Here is a 21,821-nt window from a genome sequence, read left to right as displayed (position 1 = left end):
AATGATTAATTAAATTTCTGCTAGAATTTTGTTTTAAAACTATTAATGGACATGGAGGTCTATACTAAAATTCCAATGTGTTCAAAATTCATCATGTGTGTGCCGATGATTCTACTTAAAACATACTTGATACTCGGCCAAAGTGCTACTCAGTACGTCTCTAACTAAAATACCTGTTGCTTGTGACCATTAAAAATTGCAATTTTCAAAATTTTTGTACAATTAGAAATTTTGAGAATAATTCTGTATTGAGGCGTAGCACTACTTTTTTTGTTACAATTCATTTTACATCGCATTTCTCTTATGATTCAAAGTTTTAATGATCATTTTGTCTTAATAGTTATCCAATATTTACGGAGTTTTTCTTCAATTTTAAGCCTATAGATGCAATAACACTGCTAAAGTATTTGTGGGGCAATAAAAAATAAAGAAATTGTGGATCAAACTTGCTATGAGTGGCTGTAATGAAACTGCAGGCATTTTTGGTTGTTGTTGGTTGTTTTACTTAAAGGTTATTGTTATATCAGTAAAAAATGCTAGTTTTAATGTCATAAAACATCTATTTTTGAAAACATAGTTTATTTTTGTAATATTCGTGTTCCCAGTGGATCAAAATGTGAGTTATTCAAACAGCTCGCTTCTTTAAAGGTGCCCATCTAGGGGGGGGGGGGAGGGGTGCATGACCCCTTCCAAAAGTTGGTGATTGTAGGTAGGATGAAGAAGAAGAAAAAAAAAAAAGGTAGGATATATTATGAGAAGATAATAAAATTTAAAACATGTGTTTTACTTTCGAGGAATTTTAGGCTTTATTTGGGAGAGAAATTATCAGGGCTGTGGAGTCGGAGTCGAAGAGTCGGAGTCGGGCTGATTTTGGAATAAAGGAGTCGGAGTCGGAGTCGTTAGAAAACATGCCGACTCCGACTCCGACTCCGGGCTTCTTTTTTCTTTCCTTTTCACTGACTCTCCTTGCATTTTTAAAAAATTGATTACCAATTGGTTCGATTACATGTATAAAAAGATACTAATGAGAAAATAACTGCCATTATGGCAATCAGCTAGCTTGAATGCTTACCGAACTTTCTGTAGCCGTCCCCTAGTTTGCTTGCTTTTTAACTTAACTAATAGCAACTGTCAGCAAACGGTTTTGTTGAATAACATTTTCAAGTAATCACTTTCAAATAAAAATAGAAATATAGTGTTTTGTTCTATCTCAGTTTAAAATAGTAAAAGAAACGTAACAATTTAGTAAGTCGACGCCCGTAGCTAAGGTTGAAACGTTTAAGTGTAATCGGCAAATTCAAAGAAGTTCTGGCTAGAAAGCACGAATCCAAAAGATTCGATGAAATAATCTAATGTTTTTTTTCTTTATTAAGACTATTTCTGTAAGCTTGGTTTTCACTAAAAAGTATGGAACAAAATAAGTGTAAATGATTTCTTAAATACAACACTCAAGAATTGCAGTTAATCTTAAAATCTTCATATTTAGGTTAATTCTAAAGCAGCCAATAAAATTTAAATTAAAAATTTAGCGAAGAAGAAATATAGGTATAGTAAAAGCTATTCGTACAAATTTGTATACCGCCGCGTTTTGTGTAAAATTAGCTCCTAACGTATATGTGCCCTATATTTTCGTTGAAATTTTATTGATGAAATATAATTTAAAATATATTCGCGAAAATTTTCAGAATTAAAGTATTTATATTTTTTATAAACTCTGAAATTAACTTTGGGTGTCATCTACCAGATGGATGTCACCCGGGGCAAACCACTCCCTCTCAAGAACTTGTATTTATAAAAAAAGTTTTTTTTCTCTCTCAAGCTACAGCTTTCAAAAATTGAAAGCACACGATTTGATCAATATATATTTGTTAAACATTAAAGGGGGGCAAATTACAGATAATCATTTTCAAAATTTTTAAAAGGGGTTTTTTAGTCATCTCACTTTTAACTCGTAACTATTGGAAAGTTTGATTTTTAAATTGAATTTATAACGTTGTATGACGTCTTGGGTTTACAATAAAAAACAAAATGCGAAATTTTCATAAAAAGGAATTAATATTTCAATCTCTGTTAAGAGGTTTTCCCCCTTCCCTTGAATGGAGAGAGGGAGTTGAAAAAATACAATTAAAAAAATTAAAAAAAATCCGGAGTCGGAGTCGGAGTTGGAGTCGGAGTCGGGCGTTTCAAAATCCAGGAGTCGGAGTCGGAGTCGGCCATTTTTCTTCCGACTCCGCAGCCCTGGAAATTATACCCCTCTCCCCTCGAAACAGAACTATTAATTCTAAAATTTTGCTCATGAGACCAAAGATAGCCTAAATTTGCTTTTTTATGGCTTTAATTTCGAAACTTTTCTGGGAAAGTGACCCCCTTTTCCCATGCTCCTCAACGAATACCATGAAAAGCAACCAAAAATTTTCTTTTAGAACTTTAATTTGGAAAAAATTTCAACGGAGATAAGCTTACCCAGCCCTTTTTCCTTTACTTGTCTAAAAGTACCCCCTTCCCTGGTAATATCATGGTGATAGCTTTAAAATGTGGTTTATGGAGAGAGAGCTCAGGAATCGTTTACCCCTTTCTCTAATACGCTCCAAAATAGCTTAAAATTGGGCTTTTAAAGCCTCAATGGCAATATTTTCATGAATGGTAGATTCTAAGTACTCTCACTCTCCCTTTAGTGTCTGCAAATTTTGCCTAAAGGTAGGCTTGCCATACATTCCGGTTTGACTGGGACAGTCCCGGTTTTCAAAGAAAAACCCGGTGTCCCGGCCAGTTTACTTCCTGTCCCGGTAAAAGACAAATTTGATTACAAATGACCAAAAAGGTCTAAAAATAATTATCTGTGAAGGATTGTTTTGGATAATTATTTTATCATTTGTAACATTAATTCCAGGTTAGCTTGCGAGAGTTTTTACAACAAGATTAAAAGTAAAATTGACAGTCTAAAAAAGTCCTGTAAAATGAAAAGTATATTTAAATATCACTCTCTTTTTTTAATTCCCCATTCAAAGTGTTTTTTCTAACTACAATAAATTGCAAATATTTACATCTTGGAACTGAAATGTTCAATTTTTATCTGCTTATGCCAGTTTTTTACTACCCCTGTTTTAGTTCACAATTTATTTGTAACCATTTACTCATAGAGAACAAACTATTCTGTGAAACACTCCAAAAATCCGCCAGGGGTATGCACCCCATGGGCGCCCATGTGCAAAATTGTAAAGAGGGGGGGGGGGGGGCTCAGATATTTACCTCATGGATTAGCAGGATATCTTCCCCATGGAAACTGATTTTAATGCAGATTAGAGTTATTAAAATTTGACGTTTTTCATAACTTATTTATTGATGGCCGAAGAAGAAATGTTTTTACATTTTTGCAAAGAAAAAAGTACTAAAAGAAAGTTCTAAATTCGAGGGGGGAGGGGCTTGAGGTTCCACCCCCCCCCATATGAGCACCTTTAGTGCACCCCTTTGAATACTAGCTTTGTAGGGGGGGGGGGTATTCTGGTGTCCGGTTGAACATTTCAGAAATCTGGCAAGCCTAGCTAAATGTGCATTTTTAAGGTCAACAGCTTGAAGAGCCCCACCCCCCGTCATAATTTCTCAACTTCTAATGGCAGAATATTTCAGTTTCTAAACTTCGTTTTTATAAAGTATTTTGGGATCAGCACCCAAACTCCGACCTTTCTTCTCACATCATCAAAAATAGCCTAAAATGCATTTTTAAGACCCTAAATTTAAAAAATTACACAGAAATTTCTATTTTGAAATACTTTGAGGGAGATTCCTAAATTCACTGCCCTTACCTATGTCTCTAAAGATAGCTTAAAATTGAGTTTTTAAAACTTTTTTTCAATAAAATTTCTGGGGAGTTAGTTCAAAATTTTTGGATGGCCCCTCCAAAAATGATCTGCTAGATGCCTCATTTTTGAAGCATATTAAAAAATCATTTTGCTATTTAAACTTTTTTTCATTATTTTTAATGATTGAAAAATTATTGTGTATCACATCAGATTTTTCGGAGAAAAAATAATTAATTTGTTTACATGTAAATTCTTACCTGTATAAAAATTTTGTATGATTAATTGGAATCCAAAAAATATTTTCAAAAATTTTAGATTTGTAAATGCATGTCCTTGGCATGGTAAGATAAAAATTATCTGCGCACATAGCTCAAAACTATCTGCAGGAATGAAAATCAACATGTAGTGGGTAGGTAAAATTTTTAGTGAGACGATACCTTTTGCTTTCAAACATGTATTCGTGAAAATAATAATGAACATTTTTCATTAATTTATCTTCAACTTTTGACGGTAATCAGTGTTTAATATGGATATTATTAACAATTTTCAGCCAATGCACATATCTACAGCAAATGTACATGCACAGCATCAAATGTATCCTGCACAGGGCATGCACACGTGCATCTATAGTATTGTTACAAATTCTGTAAATAGTAATTATTGTAGTAACGTAACCTGTAAATAGTTTCCCGTAATGAATATACAGCCCCTATACATTCGGCTGAAGTATACGGTCCCCTATTTTTCATTGATAAGGCTTGTTAATGAAAGAAATAAAATAACGGTCTACAATTTTCGAGAAGCATTTGGAATATTGTGGAAACTTTTCGATGTTTATAAAAAGCGTCCCGTATGATAAAACGTCAGTTTCGATTGAGGATTTGTACTGAGAGCGTATTAGCTCTGTTTATTGCGAGGCATTTTGCTGTGTTGTTTTTCATATTTGGAAGTAAATACATGTGTAACCGTTGCGTTTACGGTGTTGTGTGATATTTGCTTAATTGCTGATGATTAATTTAGCAGTTGTTGACGCTCTTTCCTGTACATAGTGTAAATAAATTTCCTGTGTTTTTAATCAAGAACTGTGTCGTCCTTTCAAGAAAGCTGGAAGTCGCTCCGGATCCATTACAGTATCTAACTATGGTCCTTGGTAGCAGACTAATTGAGTTAAAACCAATTATTTCATAAGTATCGCTTGCCAGTGTTGCATAAATTGTTTTTTAGTCGTAATAGTAGCTGAGCTAGTTACATTTCATTTTAATTTTTAGAAACATATGAGGCAGTGAGAAGTAAAGGGATGTAAATGGACATTTTTAAGTTTTGAGTAAAACGTGTTTAAAGATAACGTCCTAAGTAGGCTTTCATTGATTTTTTTCCCCTAAATGATGCTGTATAGCAGCAACTACCAGGGCTACTAGTACCATCTCTTGCCCCAGGACAGAGGAGAGGTTCACCTACCACGTGTACTGGTTATCTCTGTGGAGGACTTATTATTTTTGCATATTCAGTCGAATTTGCATGTAATTTTACTTTATCCTGTTAAGTTTAGCCACCGAGTGAGTGGTAACAGCAAAAACATTTATTTATAAGCGAGTCGCTTATTTACTAGATTCTGTCTCCTACTTGCATGCCTGCTGGTTGCAGGATGTACGACGTCTATGTTTTTAAATTGTAAATAAAAGAATTTTATTTTATATCCAAGTATTCCTCATATGTTCTCATGTTCGCGGCCAATCGACCTCGCGACATCTCCAAATTATTAATTTTGCCACTTTCATCCCTTTGCTTCTCACTGCCTCATATGTCCTAAGCATAGATCAGATTTCAATTTATTTTTCGCAAAACACCAATTTAGATGTTCTTCTGAAAGAGTAATGTTTTTTCTGTGAAAAATTGCATCTTGTGAGTCATGGAAAGTTATGAGCAGAAGTCGTGAAAAGTGAGGGAAAGTCATGGATTTCAAAATGAGTTTTTGATGGGGTCCCTACAAGTGTTAAAAATTCTGGAAAGTCATGAAAAAAATTGATGAATTTCAGACCTGGAAAATTTATGGAAAATGAATATTTTCGTAAAAAGTCATGGAAATTTATTTCATGTCATCAGTTATATTCAAGTGTAACAGTAGCTGAAAGGGCATTGGAAATTTTGGATACTTGTACAGATTGAATATAAAAGCTATTAGTACTGGAAAATGGAACAATGCCAAAATATGAATCAGAAGTTAGAAATCAAAGTGCATCTGTATAAAAGATGCCCCCCCCCCTTTTTTTTTTGCAATGTGATTCCACTGCTTGGACATCACTAATTTTGAGTTAACCATTATTTTTAACACTTCTTATACACATATTTTATTATAGCAGACTTGCATGTTCTTGGTTTGACCGTCTTCACAATGAATTTTTAGATCTGTAAATTTTTCACTGCACATGCAGCATTTATAACCTTCGTAATTTAAAACCCAAGTAGGTGTGGCAACTCAAAAAAATAAAAAAGAAAGAAAGAAAACAACAGTTGAATACCTCAAAAATTTAAAAAGATGGCACCGATTTAATGAGTTGTAGTTTAAAGATTCTTGGAAGCTCGATGAATAATAATGGATTCTTCACAAAAATAATTTGCTTTTTTTTATTATGCCAACTCCGAACCATGGAACTGCTGTATGTTTCTAAGCAAGTGTTGCTATTTTGTGAACGATGCATCAAGATTCTCGCCTATCCAAGTATTATTGAGATTCAGCTTAATGAGCTGCTAAGGCATGGCAACATGCGTAAATAAGCGTTTTGCTGCAATTGTGCAGCAATCTTTTAGCATCCACTTTCAGTCGATGATAATTCGTTTTTTCTTCTCATAGGTATGCAATACAAAGCCTATTGAACAAAAGTACAAAATTTTATTTTAAATAAAAATTGCTTTATTATTTGTATCAATCAGCACACTGCAAAATAATAAAAATCAATATCCACAGACTATACGCCATTGCAAACTATCTCCGACTTTTGTTTTAGCATGAATGAAATATACTTTCATTCAGATTGATCAAAAAATAAGACATTTAGCGGCAACATTAGCTACAGGAAAAACGTGACAAATACCGTATGACAGGAGAGTTTTCACTATTTTTTGAGTCGGAGTCCAAAATCCAGAAAATTCTAGAATCTGAACAGGTAAGTAATAGTCCTCAACATTCTAGTTTTGGGGGTCCAGTGCTGTATTTGAATCTACAGATTTCTACTTATATGCATTTTAAAGCTGCTAGTAAATATGTCTGATTTGTACAGTTTTTCTAGAATCCTGTTTATGTCTCAGTAATGAATTTTCAATTCAATTTGTATTTTTGTCATTATTAGGGACTTGAATATTATTGCACTCCAAAATGGGAGATTTTCTGGAAGATCAACACAGAATGTTTATTCAAGCTTTCATGTGGAAAAAAATTTGTAGCGCTGAAGAAGTTCGATCTATTCATAGGAAATGTCATGAACAAAATCATGGTATGATTTATTTTTTCAATATTACTTATAGTCTAGACAGCGGTTTTCAACCAGTGGTCCTGCAGACTGGCACCTATCTGCAGAAAAACTTGACCAATCCTCAGAGATTTTTAAAGACTATTTATTTCTTTAGTTACTTTTACTGTCCTATTGCTTGCCAATTGCTTCCGCTTTTTAATTGGCGTCAAAAACAATAAAAAATAACAGTAATTATAAAGTTAATTTTGTCAATAAATTTAACCAAAAAATTTCAAGGATGAACTTGAAGCATAGATTTGTTGATTTTGGGCATTTTAAACTTTTCAAAAAAAATGTAGGTTTTTGAAGCTGTCTTTGGTTCAAGTCAAGGCATCAGTTTAAGAACATTTTGAGAAAGCTTTTTTTTCCCACTAAATGCTCATTTAAAATTGATTTTAAATTTGAGCATACGAACTTAAAATATTTAGAGCAGATGAATGGTAAATTTATGCTATTCTCTCTCTATTTGCAATACATTTATACTAAAACAAAAGTTTTTTTTTTTTTTTTTTTTTTTTTTTTTTTTTTTTTTAGTAAGGATAGGCAGCAGGTAAATATAATTTAAATTTTAAGAGGTTTAACTTCAAATGAATTTTAAAAAACAAAAAAATATATTTAAAATAAAATATAAAAACTGTTCTTTAATTCTATAAAGACTGTTTATGACCTTGGTTCGAACTGAAAAATGATTTCTTGATTAGATCACTCAAAATTGCAGTCAATTCTAATATTGTTATATTTAGGTTAATTCTAAAGCAGCCAATAAAATTTAAAATTTGAGAGAAGAAAAAAGCGTTATAATAAAAGCTATTCATACTAAGCTGTATATTGCCTATTTTTCTATTGAATTTTTAATTTGAGTTTTATTGGTTGTTTTAGAATGAGTCTAAACATAGAGGTATTAAAATTAACTGCAATTTTTGAATGTTGTAATCAGGAAATCATATGCATATTTTATTTTTTTCTTTATTGTTTGAACCAAGCTTGTAGTATAGAAATAGTTTCGTAGAATTAACATTTTTTTTTTATATCTTTTACATTTCAAGCTGAAAAAAACTCCCTTATTCAAAATAAATAAACAAATGAATTCTACTATTAACAGTGATAAGATTTTATGCGATAGTTTTACTTTATCTTTGAGATTTCTTTTTATGTACTCTGCAGTTTTTCTTTTTGGTTTTATTTTCTTTTGCAGGGTTCGTACGCTCCTTCAAAACTTCTCCAAAACTCCGTCATTTAGGAATTTTTTTTGAAGGGCCCTTCAAACTCCTTCATTTTGGTTTGAACTCCTTCAAAACTCCTTCTTTCTTAGTTCAAGACTATATAGCTATACAGTCTTCTTCTATGAAAGTAACTTGAAATATTTCAATCGACAACTTATCTTCGTCACAAGGGCGATTTTAATGTTGTGATTTCGTATATTTTTTTCCTCACAAAGATGTGATTTACAAATTTATCATAGAAATAATAAAAGTTGAAGGTGAAAATATTATTAGGTAACTAAGATGTTTCCCAAGTGAAGTAAACCATGCTCAAATGGTGCTTGGCTATTTTTTCAAGTCTTATGATTATTGCTTTTCCCTCCACCCCACTCTCAGCGGCAAAAGTCAGCTTATCTAATTATTATTTTAAAATACATAACAAGATGTACAATATTAAGGGGACGCGGTACCAAACATCAAAAAAATTTTTATATTCATTTTAACTCAAAACTTTTTATGATTTTATGTTTATGATTTAATACAATAAAACAATTTAGCAAAAAAAGCCGTGTTAATTCATTATTTAATATAAAATTTAAAATTTTTAAATTTTTGAAATTTTTTTAAAAAAGCTATCTTTTTCTACAATTTTTGTCGTATTGAATCCATTCTTTTTTTAAAACACTATTCAAACACTTTTATATAAAACTAGGTATTTTTTTAAATATCAGAGCTATAGAAAAATATTTATGATTTTTTTATACAGTAGGTCTAAAAAATTGGTAAAAATCTCTTATTTTAAAGTTTTATTTAAAAAAAAAAACTGTTTCACTTAGAGTTTCAAAAATACCCAATTATGTGAAGCCAATATTTATAAACATGTGCAAAAAATTTCAAATTGCTATCTTAAATACAAAAAAAGCCTTTGCACTTTAAATACACCAAAACATGTAAAAATTAGAAACTGAGAAAAACGCATTTAAAGTTTTCTATGGATGTGAACTAACGGATGAAATTTAAAGGGATGACAGTAGACATGATGTTACGAAATCGGTTATAACTTTTTTCCCTTTTAATATTTCAGAATAAGATTTAGAACATACAAAGAAAACAGTTGAAGGATCATTTTCGACAATTTAAAGAAAATTTCACATTTTTTCGGTACTGCATCCCCTTAAGTGTTAAAAAGCAATTGTTTAGCAAATCACAGTTATGATATTGTAAAATAAGTCATCCACAAGTGATGTCATGCCTTGAGGTAGGAGACGGGTTCATGGAATTGTGACAAGGGGAAGAGAGAGGGTGACAAAAAGTAACATCACGCAGTTATTATAACAAATGTTTTTAAAACTGACGTGACAAGAGGAGGAGTAAGATAAATTGTGACATTTTGTGACAAAGGTGAAGAGGGTGAAACATGTTGAAAAAAAAAAGTGTGACGTCATTTAAGGACAGCCCATTAGTACTCCTTCAAAATCTCATTTCACTCCATTTTATTTCTGAAATTAAGTACGAACCCTGTTTTGTGTAATAATTAGGAGAGGGTGGATACCTTGGGACATGGCCCACCTTAGGACACCATAAATTTTAGCTTCAATTTTGTAAACAGAAATTAGTTTTCTTAGGACATCATAGAAACAGGAGGATCTACTCTTCAGAGTACTTTGTAATTTTTCGCACTAATCTAATTTTCTCTATTTTTAGAGGTTCAGAGTTATATTAATGGGTGATTTCATTATTGAAATTTTGAAGTCGGAAATTAAGTAATTTAAATCAGAGCAAGTGGGAATTAAAACATGTTTTTTCATAATAGTTTAAATGTCAAAATTACATGTTTAACTAAGTTTGTTGAAAATTGAATGATTGAATTGAAAAATAATTTTCTAAAAATCAGTATTTAAAAAGTGTCCCAAGGTGCCCCACTTCCCTCTACAACCATTACTTGACTTACTTTTAAATGTTATTGAAAATAAATGATAATAGAGATCTTACAATAAATTTATATAGCAAGTCTATTTAATGCCTAGTGATTTTTTTTTTTTTTTGTAAAAAAACAATAACTGTACTCCACAAAGTTTTATCATAAATCTTTACCCATGCGCGAGTTGAAAAGGTCGAGAAACGCTGGTCTAGGACCCACTGCAAGTTTCATCCCCCAAATGTTTTTCAACGAATTTTCACGCAGAGTCCCAGCGAAAAAGAAAAGTGATTTGTTGGCCTTTTGCCAGGATTCCCCGATACATATCAATTGATATATATCATGATATATATCCGATATTTATTTTGAAAATATCATGATACTTTGATATCTTCGATTAACTATGGTATTTTCAATATAAAAATCATATTTATTCATAATGCTATTCATTTATTATTAAAAACAACAAAAAAGTTATATACTATATTTTTATGATGTGTATCAATTCATCATTAATGTAACAAAGTAATATAGCTTTCCTTTTTATTTCATATTCATAAAATTATTAGTAATGTAACTATTTTATTTCATATTAAGAGTTCCTAATGTAATATTAAATGTTACATATGTGTATAAAAAATGTTTTTAATAATGTTTAATATAAATGTTTATATATAAAAAAAAAGTCTTAAGACTGTGCACTGACGGATGCATTTTTTATTTTTAAATCTTATAGCTAAAAAAATGAGAAAAACAGCTAATGCTAAATTAACTCCATTAAAATTGATAAAAATGTAAAATGAAATATTAGATATAAATAATGAAAGAATCCTTAATTTTAAGTCTAGATATTGCAAAAATAATGTAAGAAAATAAAGAGCGATTTAAGGATGCATTTACTATTTTGAAGACTTTAGTTTCTGCTGATTGAAAATATCGAATATATATCAAAATATCGGATATTTTCGAAAATATTATGATATTTTGAAACCCTGCCTTTTGCAGTGTCTCAAAATAAAACAAGAGAGAGAAAATAGTTGGTTTTTCAAAAATTCATGTGTTTTGAAACTATCTCTGCACCTTTTGCAGCTACAATGAAATAAAAACACCTTTTTAAAGAGAATTTTATGCCCTTTAATTTATCAACTAATGATCTTCTTGTAAGTAAATAGTTTTTGAGGTACAAAACGCGCGCGTGCGAAAACTGAAAAAAATGCACTAAAAATCCAAGATGAGTATATTTTTATGTACATCTCGTCAGAAACTCCTCAAATCAAGGGCGGCCATATGCAAAATTGTTGGGGGGGGGGGGGGAGGGGGGCTCAGATACTTTCCTCATCGCTTCATGATTTAGCTGGATATTTTCCCCATGGAAATTGATTTCAGAACAGATTAGAGTCATTAAAATTTGAAATTTTTAATAACTTATTCATTAATGACTGGAGAAGAAATGTTTTTACCTTTTTAAAATAAAAAAAAAAAGTACTAAAAGCAAGGATGTTCTAATTTCTAAGGGTGGGGGTGGGGGGGGGGCTCAAGCCCCTGCTTACTCCCCTATACGGGCGCCCTTGCTTCAAATCATAATTATGTGTAAAAATTGTGTTGTGTTTGGAAGCAGATGGAGGTGGAAATTTGCAGTGGGATCTTGTACTGTAAAAATTCAATCACAGCTGGTTTTATTTCTTATTTTTGTTTCAGTACCTGTGAGTGATTTGAAAGCCTTTGTTGAGAAGATAAACAATGCCCTTTATCTTATTAATATGACCATTACAAAAGGAACAGATGAAGTGACTGGGGAAGACTATTATGTGCTGACAAATGCTACAGATAATTCCATTTCAAGGCTATCGGGAGAATATAAACAAAATGAACTAGAGTTGTTTAAAAAAATTGTAAGTATATGTTTTATGCCTAATAATACACACACAAAAAAAAAGAAGTTTGGCGAGATTCTTGCTGATCGATCAAATGCCCAGTCAACACAAATTAATTTAAAATTAATTAATTTGAATTTTGACATCTTGTATTCAAATTATGATTTTCGCAATCACGAGTGTGTGTGTGTGTATGTAGGCGGTGTGTGTGTGTGGGCGTATGTGTGTTTGTCTGTGGGGGTATGTGTATATGTGCGTAGGCATGATGTGTGTTTGTGTCTGTGTGAAGGCATGAGTGTGTGGGTAGTTGTGTGTATATGTGTTTGTGTGTGTGGGGGGGTATGTGTATGTGTGTAGGCATGAGTGTGTGAGTAGTTGTGTGTTTGTATGCGCGTGTGTGTAGGACATGGATGCAACCTGGAGATGGCTTTCGCTAGAGGAGCAGCATCGTGAGGATGCTGCAGAGGGTGCTGTTGGGAAAATAAAATCATAGCACATCAAAACAGTCAAATAAAAGCAATAAGCAATCGTGATTGCTCAAAAAAAAAAAAAAAAAAAAGAAAGAAATTTCAGAATCTGCTAAAACACATGTAAAAGTATAGTTTGGTTCTGATAAACTGAGGCTTGATCTTGATAAGTAATAGGGAAAGGTGGTGGTTGCTAACAGTTGGGTCACTTATGTAGTAACCCCCCCCCCCAAAAAAAAGGCTCCAACACAAAGGTAACTGTAATCTGTGCCAATACTTCAGCTACACCACTCAGTCAACAGAATGGTGTAGTGGTCAGACTCAGGCCTATTATCTCCAAAGGTGCAGGTTCAAACCTGGCTCAAGTTGGTGGATTTTCAAGATGCAGAAAAAAAGACATTGTCCATGTTGTATGATTATGTAGTATGTAAACAATGCCTCTTGGTTTTTGATTTGGCTTGGAGTGTGTTTGGAAAATTTTTAATTCCTAGTGCAGTTTTGCATCAAAGATAGCCCATGTGTCTCTCCGCCATGTGGGAAAATTGAGCGTTGAAACTCTCATGGTTATGACATCTGTTGATGGTGACAGACATGAGAGAATGGCAAGTCTCCTCGGAGATAGGAACAAGGAGCCCTCGGAGACATGAGAGAATGGATGGTATATCGGAGGATTGCACTAGGTCTGCAAAAGGTAGTGCTTCTAATGCAGCCCCATTAGAAAGAAAACATTAAAAAAAATAATAATAAATAAATAAAAATAAATAAATAAAAAAAAAATCTTCTCTTTTTCACCAAATTTCAAAAAGAGGTAACCATTTTCAAGGTCGTGCCTCAACTTATTAGTGCAGCACTATATCTCACTATTTAACACAGTAGAAGACCGTTATAATGCCGACCTATATAACGCAATTCTCTATAAACCGCACAACTTTTCAGAAGTAAACAATAGGTTTTAAAGTTTAAAAAATCCCTCTGTTTTGCTTTGCAGACATAAAAATGGTTAAGCAAATTAAATTTTGAAACAGTTTTTCATCTTTCCATCTTAATTCAAAGCTTTTAAATGAAAATGAGTACTCATAGTAAACAGAAAATACCAGATGGCTCTTGAAAATGCAGATGTTATGCAAACCATGAAGCTAGCAGAAGTGCAGGATAATGCACTTTCTTCTGATTGTGAAACATATTTATTTGTGAATAACTAATTGCAATATTGGTGCTTTAATACTCATTGCAGATAAAACTCATTCTGAAGTGCTATTATATAGATATGTTCTGAATATTAGTTTCAAAATCTGTGAAATGATCTATATAACGCAATAACCTGTATAAGGCAAAAGCTCTGGTCCCAAGGTGTGCGCTATAACGGTCTTCTATTGTACTTAAAATATTTTTCATACACAGTGAAAACTGTTTATTTTGACCCCTTGAGTGCAGTACTTTACTGATCAACTTAGATTGGTGGTCAATTAATAGAGATTGATATGTATGATTAGAACTAATTATGTACCTGACAAATGTGGTCAACTTTACAGGTTTTAGTGTACTGTAGGTATTTAGGATTGATATTCCAGGGGCATATTTTGCAAATGAAGCATTTCTCAACTGAAAAAAAAAAAGTAGAAAATGAGAATGAAGTAAAAGATTATGCCTTTGTAATCATCTGTATCCAAAATAGAATCCCCATTTCTATAGCTCAAAATTCAAGATCCTTTCATTTTTTAGGAACTTCATCAGAAACTCAAACGAATTGCGCTCTCTGGTTCCAATTTTGCTTACTTCTTCCAGGGTTGTCCTGTTTTGTCCACCCCGGAAAAAACCTGAAAAACGTCCCGGACAAAATGTCATTTTGTTAACTTTTCAGTAAACTGAAAGTTTTTCGTTAAAAATTTGAAGTTTGAAAATAATAAATAATTATATAGATTCTTCCTATTCAAGTAATATTTTAATATAAAAATAGCAAACATAAATATGTATATAAAAAATTGATTGAAAAATATTTTAAAGGGAAAATGAAAAAATTAAGATCAGTTGAAGTTTATGTAAATGTGTATATAAATCGAATGAGTGTTAATAAGTTATAATGCAAGTAATAGCATTTATAGAAACAAACACATTAGCTGTGCATTTTAAGATGTTTATCTGTGATGTGGAGGTTTATTGCCCATAATAAATGCATTTATAATTAATAAAAAGTAGAAATAAAAGGTTTTTAAAGGTTAGAGTCTCTCAAAATATTAAAATCATAATTAAAAAAAAGAAAATAAAAACTACTTGATATTAATAAAGGAAATGTTGACATGAAGTGAAATCTGTTTTTGTCATAAAAATACAATTATGATGATCAGCAACAGGGTCTGAACCCAGCTAGGCTGTTCCTAGTCAATTTATTAGTCCCCAATGAAGATTAACGGCCATTTTAAAACTATCTATCCCTTGCTCATTATAGCCTCTTCCGGTATACTGTTCTGAGTACCCACGACCCTACAAAAGTAGTAATTTGTATAACATTAACATATCCATAAAAACATGCAGAGTACATAAATATTTTACTATGGGGTGACATCAATAAAAACTCAAAAAATATAACAGTAAAATGTTTTTAGTCTGTTAAATCTTCGTTTTGTATGCCTCCAAGCATTTCTTTTGACTTTTCTATTAAATTTAATTTCTACTATTGCAATATATATTAGTGTAATCATGCCCAATAACTTATTCACATTGTTGAATTTTATTACTTTTAAGTAAATTATGATCTAAACTTAGTTGCGCCTATGTGGAATTAAATTATTTTGGATTTATTAAATTCTAAAGTTAACAATTATTCTATTTTAATTAAATTATTAATTCATAATACATAATATTTTTGAATTATATACTAATTTTATTACACAGTAACAATTTATGTGTGGATAATCAGTTGATTTTTCATTTCGTCCAGTTTCTTCTGGCGTCCCGGACTTTTAACAAAAAAAGTAGACAAAGTAGCAACCCTGACTTCTTCGGCATTGGTGGTTCTTTTTCTTAGAAACAGTTGGAAAAGTGTTCAGAAAATAAAAATTCAAAGCAGCTTCTGCAATTTCAAATGACATCAAACATTTTTATTTTCTCTATCATTTACAAAATTTGTAAAACGTCAAGTGTTTCCATTTATAGCATATAATTCCATCTTATCAATTAAATGAGAAAAAAAAAAAAGAATTCATAGAACCATGGGGGGGGGGGGGGGGACTGTACCTTCTGCAACACACATGTATACTATTGGTGATTCTTTTCTAAGATATTAAGATAAAATATTCTGTAATACATAAATTTTAGAATAGCATTGAACCTGATAATTAAGTATTGATAACTTAAAAGCAGGATTCTTATTTTACTGAAACTTTTTAAATATAGCAGTTTTAATAATGCTGCAGTGTTTAATTAATGCTTTAAAAAAATCTATTTTGCTGCAGATAACGTGCATTGTAGAGTCAGAAGACGGCAAAGTTCCATCAATAACTGTCCTGAATCTAGCAGATGAAGTTTCAATATCTAAAAAGGACGCAGAAGAAATTGTAACAAAATTTTCAAAAGATGGTTGGCTACTTACAGTAAATATAAATTAATTATTGATTAAAAACTTTTTTTCTTCTTCTTCATCGGTTTAAGTTAAACAAAATGAAATATTTTGTCCCTGTTTTTGTTATAAGTTATATTTGTTTGAAAATGTAATTTGTTGATAGTGTTATATTTTAAAAGGTTGTGATGTGTACTGCCGTGCTAAGCACAAAAGTGGATCATCTTTATCAAAATTGAGTTACGGTCACCAGATGGTGCTTTGTCACATATTTCACCTGAATACAATTGTTTTATAGTCATATGCCAGTGGGAAATATTTTTTTAAAAAATCTAAAAAAATTCCATCCATCTGAATCAAATACATGGAGCCGCACAACTTTAAACGGCAATTTCTCATATTGAGCTCAGCTGCAGATACCTTTTTTTCGCTTAGCACGGCAGTGTAGGGGTTTCTTAATAAATTAAATAATATACTTCTAGTAATAAAAAGTTTCATTCACAACTCGACTGTGGGGCAGAATTAAACAGTCATTGTAGAATACACCAAAAAAAATTTTTTTTTTTTTTTTTTTGAAAAAATTCTGGATTTTTCTTATTTATGATTTTTAAGTTGGGTTGCGTCTACCCACTCAACTTCACCTGTCCAAAACTGCACTGGATAGGTTAACAGCAGTGTTTGAAAAAGTATCTTTCTTGTTTTTGCATTTTTTTGTTATCTATTGACTTCAGCTTCATTGTACAAACTTTGTCCTCCGCTAAAAATAAAGCACAAAAAGAGAAATTTCAACGTTTTACAAGCGTTTGTGAGGAATCAATATTCGAAAACAATATCTTAAACTCTTTCAAAAACTTATTTTTGTACATACTGCGGTTTACCTACCCACAGCAGTATTGGTCCTTGAAAAGTTTTATGCCCAGTGAATGGAAACCATATTTCAATTATTTTTTTTTATTTACACTCAAGAATTTATCAACATTCTCCAAGACTCATTAGCTTCTTCACAGGGCTATAGGAAGCATGAATGTCCAGGATGGGCCAAAAAACTTTTTGGACAAGCAAAAACAAAAGGGGGGGGGGGGACAGAATCACATGGGGGAAAAAAAAGAAAAATTGTAAGCTAGTAATGTTAAAAACTATATTAACAATTTATTTTGATTTTTAAAATATCAAAAAATTTCACATTTTAAATGACAAGATAAATTTTTGTTATTAATTGCTTGTTAACTCTTAAATAAAATCTCATATTCAATTGTTAACTCTAAGTAAAATCTCATTTGAACTTAAAATTCTGTCTTAGCTCTTAGCTTCGGCTTTAGGATTGTTAACTTATATCTAAGTTCAAAAAATGATTGATTTTTCAAAAAAAAGATTTCAATACACAAAAGCTGGGGCAAAGACCCTGTACTGACTCTTAAACAGCAACCGCGATCTTTTGTTCCGTAGCATGAAATTTTAACAGAACGAATAAATAAATTTTCAAGTTATAGCAAGTAATATACAGCTTTAAAATTAAACAACTCATATTAGCATGAAACGTTATACGTAATGAAATATATTTTTGAAGCAAAACCCAGAAGTTATTTTAAAAGTTAAAATAATAAAAAGAAAAAAAATTTAAAAAATATTTCTACAACTTTTTAAAATTATCATTTTGAAGTGAAAATAAGTGTGAAGTATCTGTGAAATAACTGTAGATACATGCTTACATGAGTTGCATTTTGATATGAGATTTAGATTGACTTGTTATGAGTTGAGATATTTAAAAAAAAAAAAAAGTTATAAGTAAAAAAAAAAATATTGAAATAACATGTTTGATAAATTTTTAATTTCATCCCACAGTGAAAGTGATACAATAAAATGGTATCAAACATATTAGATTATCCACTGTATTTTTAATGCATTTTTTTTTTTTTTTGAATTAGATAGCTCAAGCCATAGTATGAATTTAGTATTAAGAAACTGAATTTTCCAGCTTTTGATACATGAATCCTGTTTGAAGAATGTAGTTATTAGTTAACATTAAAAATTCGTTCATGATGATCTAAATTCTTTAAAAAAAAATAAATAAATAAAAGTGACGATTTGATTTTTGCTGATAATGGAGATTTAGATTATCACCATTTTTTAATGCTAATAAAAAACAATTAATTGCTAATGATTCACAGGTTTATTGTGTAATTTCTCAGTAATTAAATTTAAAAGTAAAGTAATGCTAACAGATTTTTATAAATTTATATGAATTTAATATGCATACTCTTTTGTTTTTAAAGGATGGAGGCAGTATTTTCCTCAGTACTAGAGCCATTGCTGAGCTGCAGATTTTTTTAAAGGCCCATTTCCGTGACATTATTACAGTCTGCTTTGTATGCAAAAATGTAGTTTTCCAGGTAATTGTTGTATTAGTTTGATTTCTAAGTTATTAATTGTTGTAATTTTAAAAGTTTGAAGAAAAATATATCCCTGCCAACATCTGGAAAAAAATCTTGTAGATGATTGAGACGCACAGCAATATCACATTTTTCATTTGTTAGTTAGAGAAAAATAGATCTTTTTTACTATCCACCAAAGTACAACTAAGTGCAAGTTCCTTACATTACATACACAATCGAGAGAAATGCTCAAACTGAAGGAACCTCCCAGAAAAACCAGTAGAGTTGTCAGGCAGGGGCGTAGCTAAGGGGGGGGGGGTTTGGGGACAACCCCCCCCCCCCCGAAAAGTTAGTCTCAAAAAAAAAAAGAGAAAAAGAAGAGAGAAGAGAAAGAAAAAAAAAGAAGAAAAGGAAAAAATTCCAAGCGATTATATATATATATATATATATATATATATATATATATATATATATATATATATATACACATATATATATATATATATATATATATATATATACATATATATATATATATATATATACATATATATATATATATATATATATATATATATATATATATATAAGAAGTAACCCCCCCCCCCCGAAAGTCGGGTCTAGCTACGCCACTGTTGTCAGGTACAGGGGTAGAAGTGGTCAACTTCTAATATATAGGACATTTTCCACGAAAAATATAGGGCAAATATAGGACATGTTTTATGAATGATTTTGATGTGAAAAATAAACAATACATAGTTTATTTTTTTTTAAATATTTTTGCACTAATTATTATCAATGATTTCAATGAATCATACTGCATACCGTATAAAAACCCAAATATAAAATGATACTTAGAATGAGTTTCCTGTTCCTGAGAGAATAATGTAATAAGAAAATAAGTTTACTTATGTACAAAAAATGTTTTGAAATAAATTTAAACAATCTGAAATCTATTTACATTTAATACAACTATTTACAATCATTGATTATTTATATTTTGGAAAAGCTTTTGCCTAACATTTTTCTACATTTTATCTTTTGCCAAATACATCAAATCTTCATTCCTCAAAAATTTTAATATTAATCTCTTTTTTTTTGCATAATTTCCTACATTTAAATATTTTAACAGATTTTTTAAAATAATGTCTGAATCTTCACCACATTTTGTTGTTAGTGAAAATTTATTAACAAAGTGCTTTATCATAAGTTTAGAGAGCTTGTCATAAGATATGGATAACTGAAGCTGTCTCTTAAAACAATTTTTAAATTTTGTCAAAAATACTCTACACTTATAACAAAATTTATACAGACATTTACCGGCAGACATTAAAAAATAAATAAATACACTTATGTATCTCGTTTTTAAGCAGTCTTGAAAATATCTTTTGTCAACTTGTGAGATAAAGTGAAAATCAAGTAACCTAAAGGCTTTTCAATAGTCATTTTCTATGGGAATATAAGAAATATAGGACAATTGGCAAAAATATAGGAAATACAGGACACTTTTGATGCTTTTTTTTTTGAAAATATAGGATATATAGGACTACTTCTACCCCTGCAGGTATGAAAATATTTTTGAAATTTTTTTTTTTTGAAAGTAAAACAAAAGTGATATGATGTTGTCAAGATATTTTAATGTGAACTTGCACACTGTCGTGGGTAGGTAAGGGGCAGTAACTGCAAATTTTTCATTTTTACTTCCTTTTACAAAAAAGGAAGTATTGTATTAGCAAAAAGATTTTCACTCGAAAATCAGCCTCAATTTCCATTTTTCTCACCCCCGAATGAATGTTGAGTTTTTTTTTCGACCCGACCACATGTGGATATTTGCCTAGGAACCTACAGACACCCTAAATATCCATTTTGACGACCCCCCGAGTTAATTACAACGAATTTTCTCGTGACTTCCGTATGTATGTGCGTATGTATCTCACATAACTCAAAACCGGTATGTCCTAGAAAGTTGAAATTTGGTATATAGACCCCTAGTGGGGCCTAGTTGTGCACCTTTCTTTTTGGTTGCATTCGAATGTTCCTAAAGGGGTCTTTTGCCCCTTTTTGGGGGAAATCATTGTTAATTTTGATGTAAACTCAATTGGTGTTATGATTTGTTGGACACTTGGCGATATATCAGGAATCTTTTGGTCGCCAAGTTTTTTGCCAACTTGGCGACAAATTTGGCGATTTTTTGTTTTTTAATTTGGTTTTATTTTGGCCACTCTTGGTGATATTTAGAGAGCAAACAATTGAATCACATTAAAAAGGCCAATAATGGGGAAATGACATTAAATTGAAGTAAAAGGAAGTCATGTGATGCACACATCTGCTCTTTTTTTTTTTTTTTTTTTTTTTTTGCATTTTTGGCATCTGTTGTACCTTAGCTTTAATGCACAAGCTTGCTTATTTGGTTTCTGCTGAAAAAAGGCGTGAAAAAAAAAGGTCTAATTCCAGCATTTCCCTATTGTTAGTATGGAATCCAGATCGCTTTTCTTCAAATATCTCGAGAACTCATTTCTGCAGATACTGCCGTTAACCTGTCCACGGCAGTACAATAGCCTCTACTTGGTGAGAGCACTGCTGAATTGGCGTTTCAAAAGCATAAACGGACTGATGAATATCGGCAAATCAAATAGGCATCATTTATAAATTTCACATAAATACATAGCTGTCAATGTGAGAGAAACTTCTCATTCTTTTTCAAGTAGTATTTCAATTCCTTGGTCTAATTTTTAAAAATTGCTCAATTTTCAGTTTAGTAAAATTAAAGAAACATTCTTTAAAATAAATAAGTAAATCTTAGTCTGCTATCAGATTTTGGGCATTATGGTGCTGAAGGTTAAATACCTACTTTTGTAATTTTTTTGAAAAAAAAATTGATGATTTTTGATTAAAAAAAAATTAAAATGCTTATTCCTGCTGTTGGACATTGTTGCTGAGTATGCTGAAAGATATACTTATCATTATTTTAAGGATGCAAAAATAATGTACACTTAAGCAGCGGGCATTTGTGATTGAAAAAGGTACAAAAAAGAAAATTATCTTTTTATGCAAAGTAATTAATTTTTTTAGATACATAAAAATCCCTGTCATAATCATATCTATCCACTTAAACCTTTTTAT

At 31.0% G+C, this 21,821-nt stretch overlaps 1 protein-coding gene across 2 annotated transcripts in view; it reads left to right on the top strand.

The window, feature by feature from the left end:
• The window catches only part of LOC129227160 (non-structural maintenance of chromosomes element 1 homolog), a 28,104-nt gene that overhangs the window by 4,856 nt on the left and 1,427 nt on the right, over positions 1-21,821 (top strand). For both annotated transcript variants that reach the window (XM_054861719.1, XM_054861720.1), the window contains 4 exons: positions 7,148-7,291; positions 12,128-12,321; positions 16,223-16,360; positions 18,600-18,716. In XM_054861719.1, the coding sequence (XP_054717694.1) occupies positions 7,174-7,291; positions 12,128-12,321; positions 16,223-16,360; positions 18,600-18,716 (567 nt within the window). In that variant the 5' untranslated portion in view covers positions 7,148-7,173. The remainder of the gene's footprint in view (positions 1-7,147; positions 7,292-12,127; positions 12,322-16,222; positions 16,361-18,599; positions 18,717-21,821) is intronic.

This window comes from Uloborus diversus, chromosome 1 (genome assembly GCF_026930045.1).
Source record: "Uloborus diversus isolate 005 chromosome 1, Udiv.v.3.1, whole genome shotgun sequence".
Lineage (NCBI taxonomy): Eukaryota > Metazoa > Arthropoda > Arachnida > Araneae > Uloboridae > Uloborus > Uloborus diversus.
This window is presented reverse-complemented; position numbering and strand designations above follow the sequence as displayed.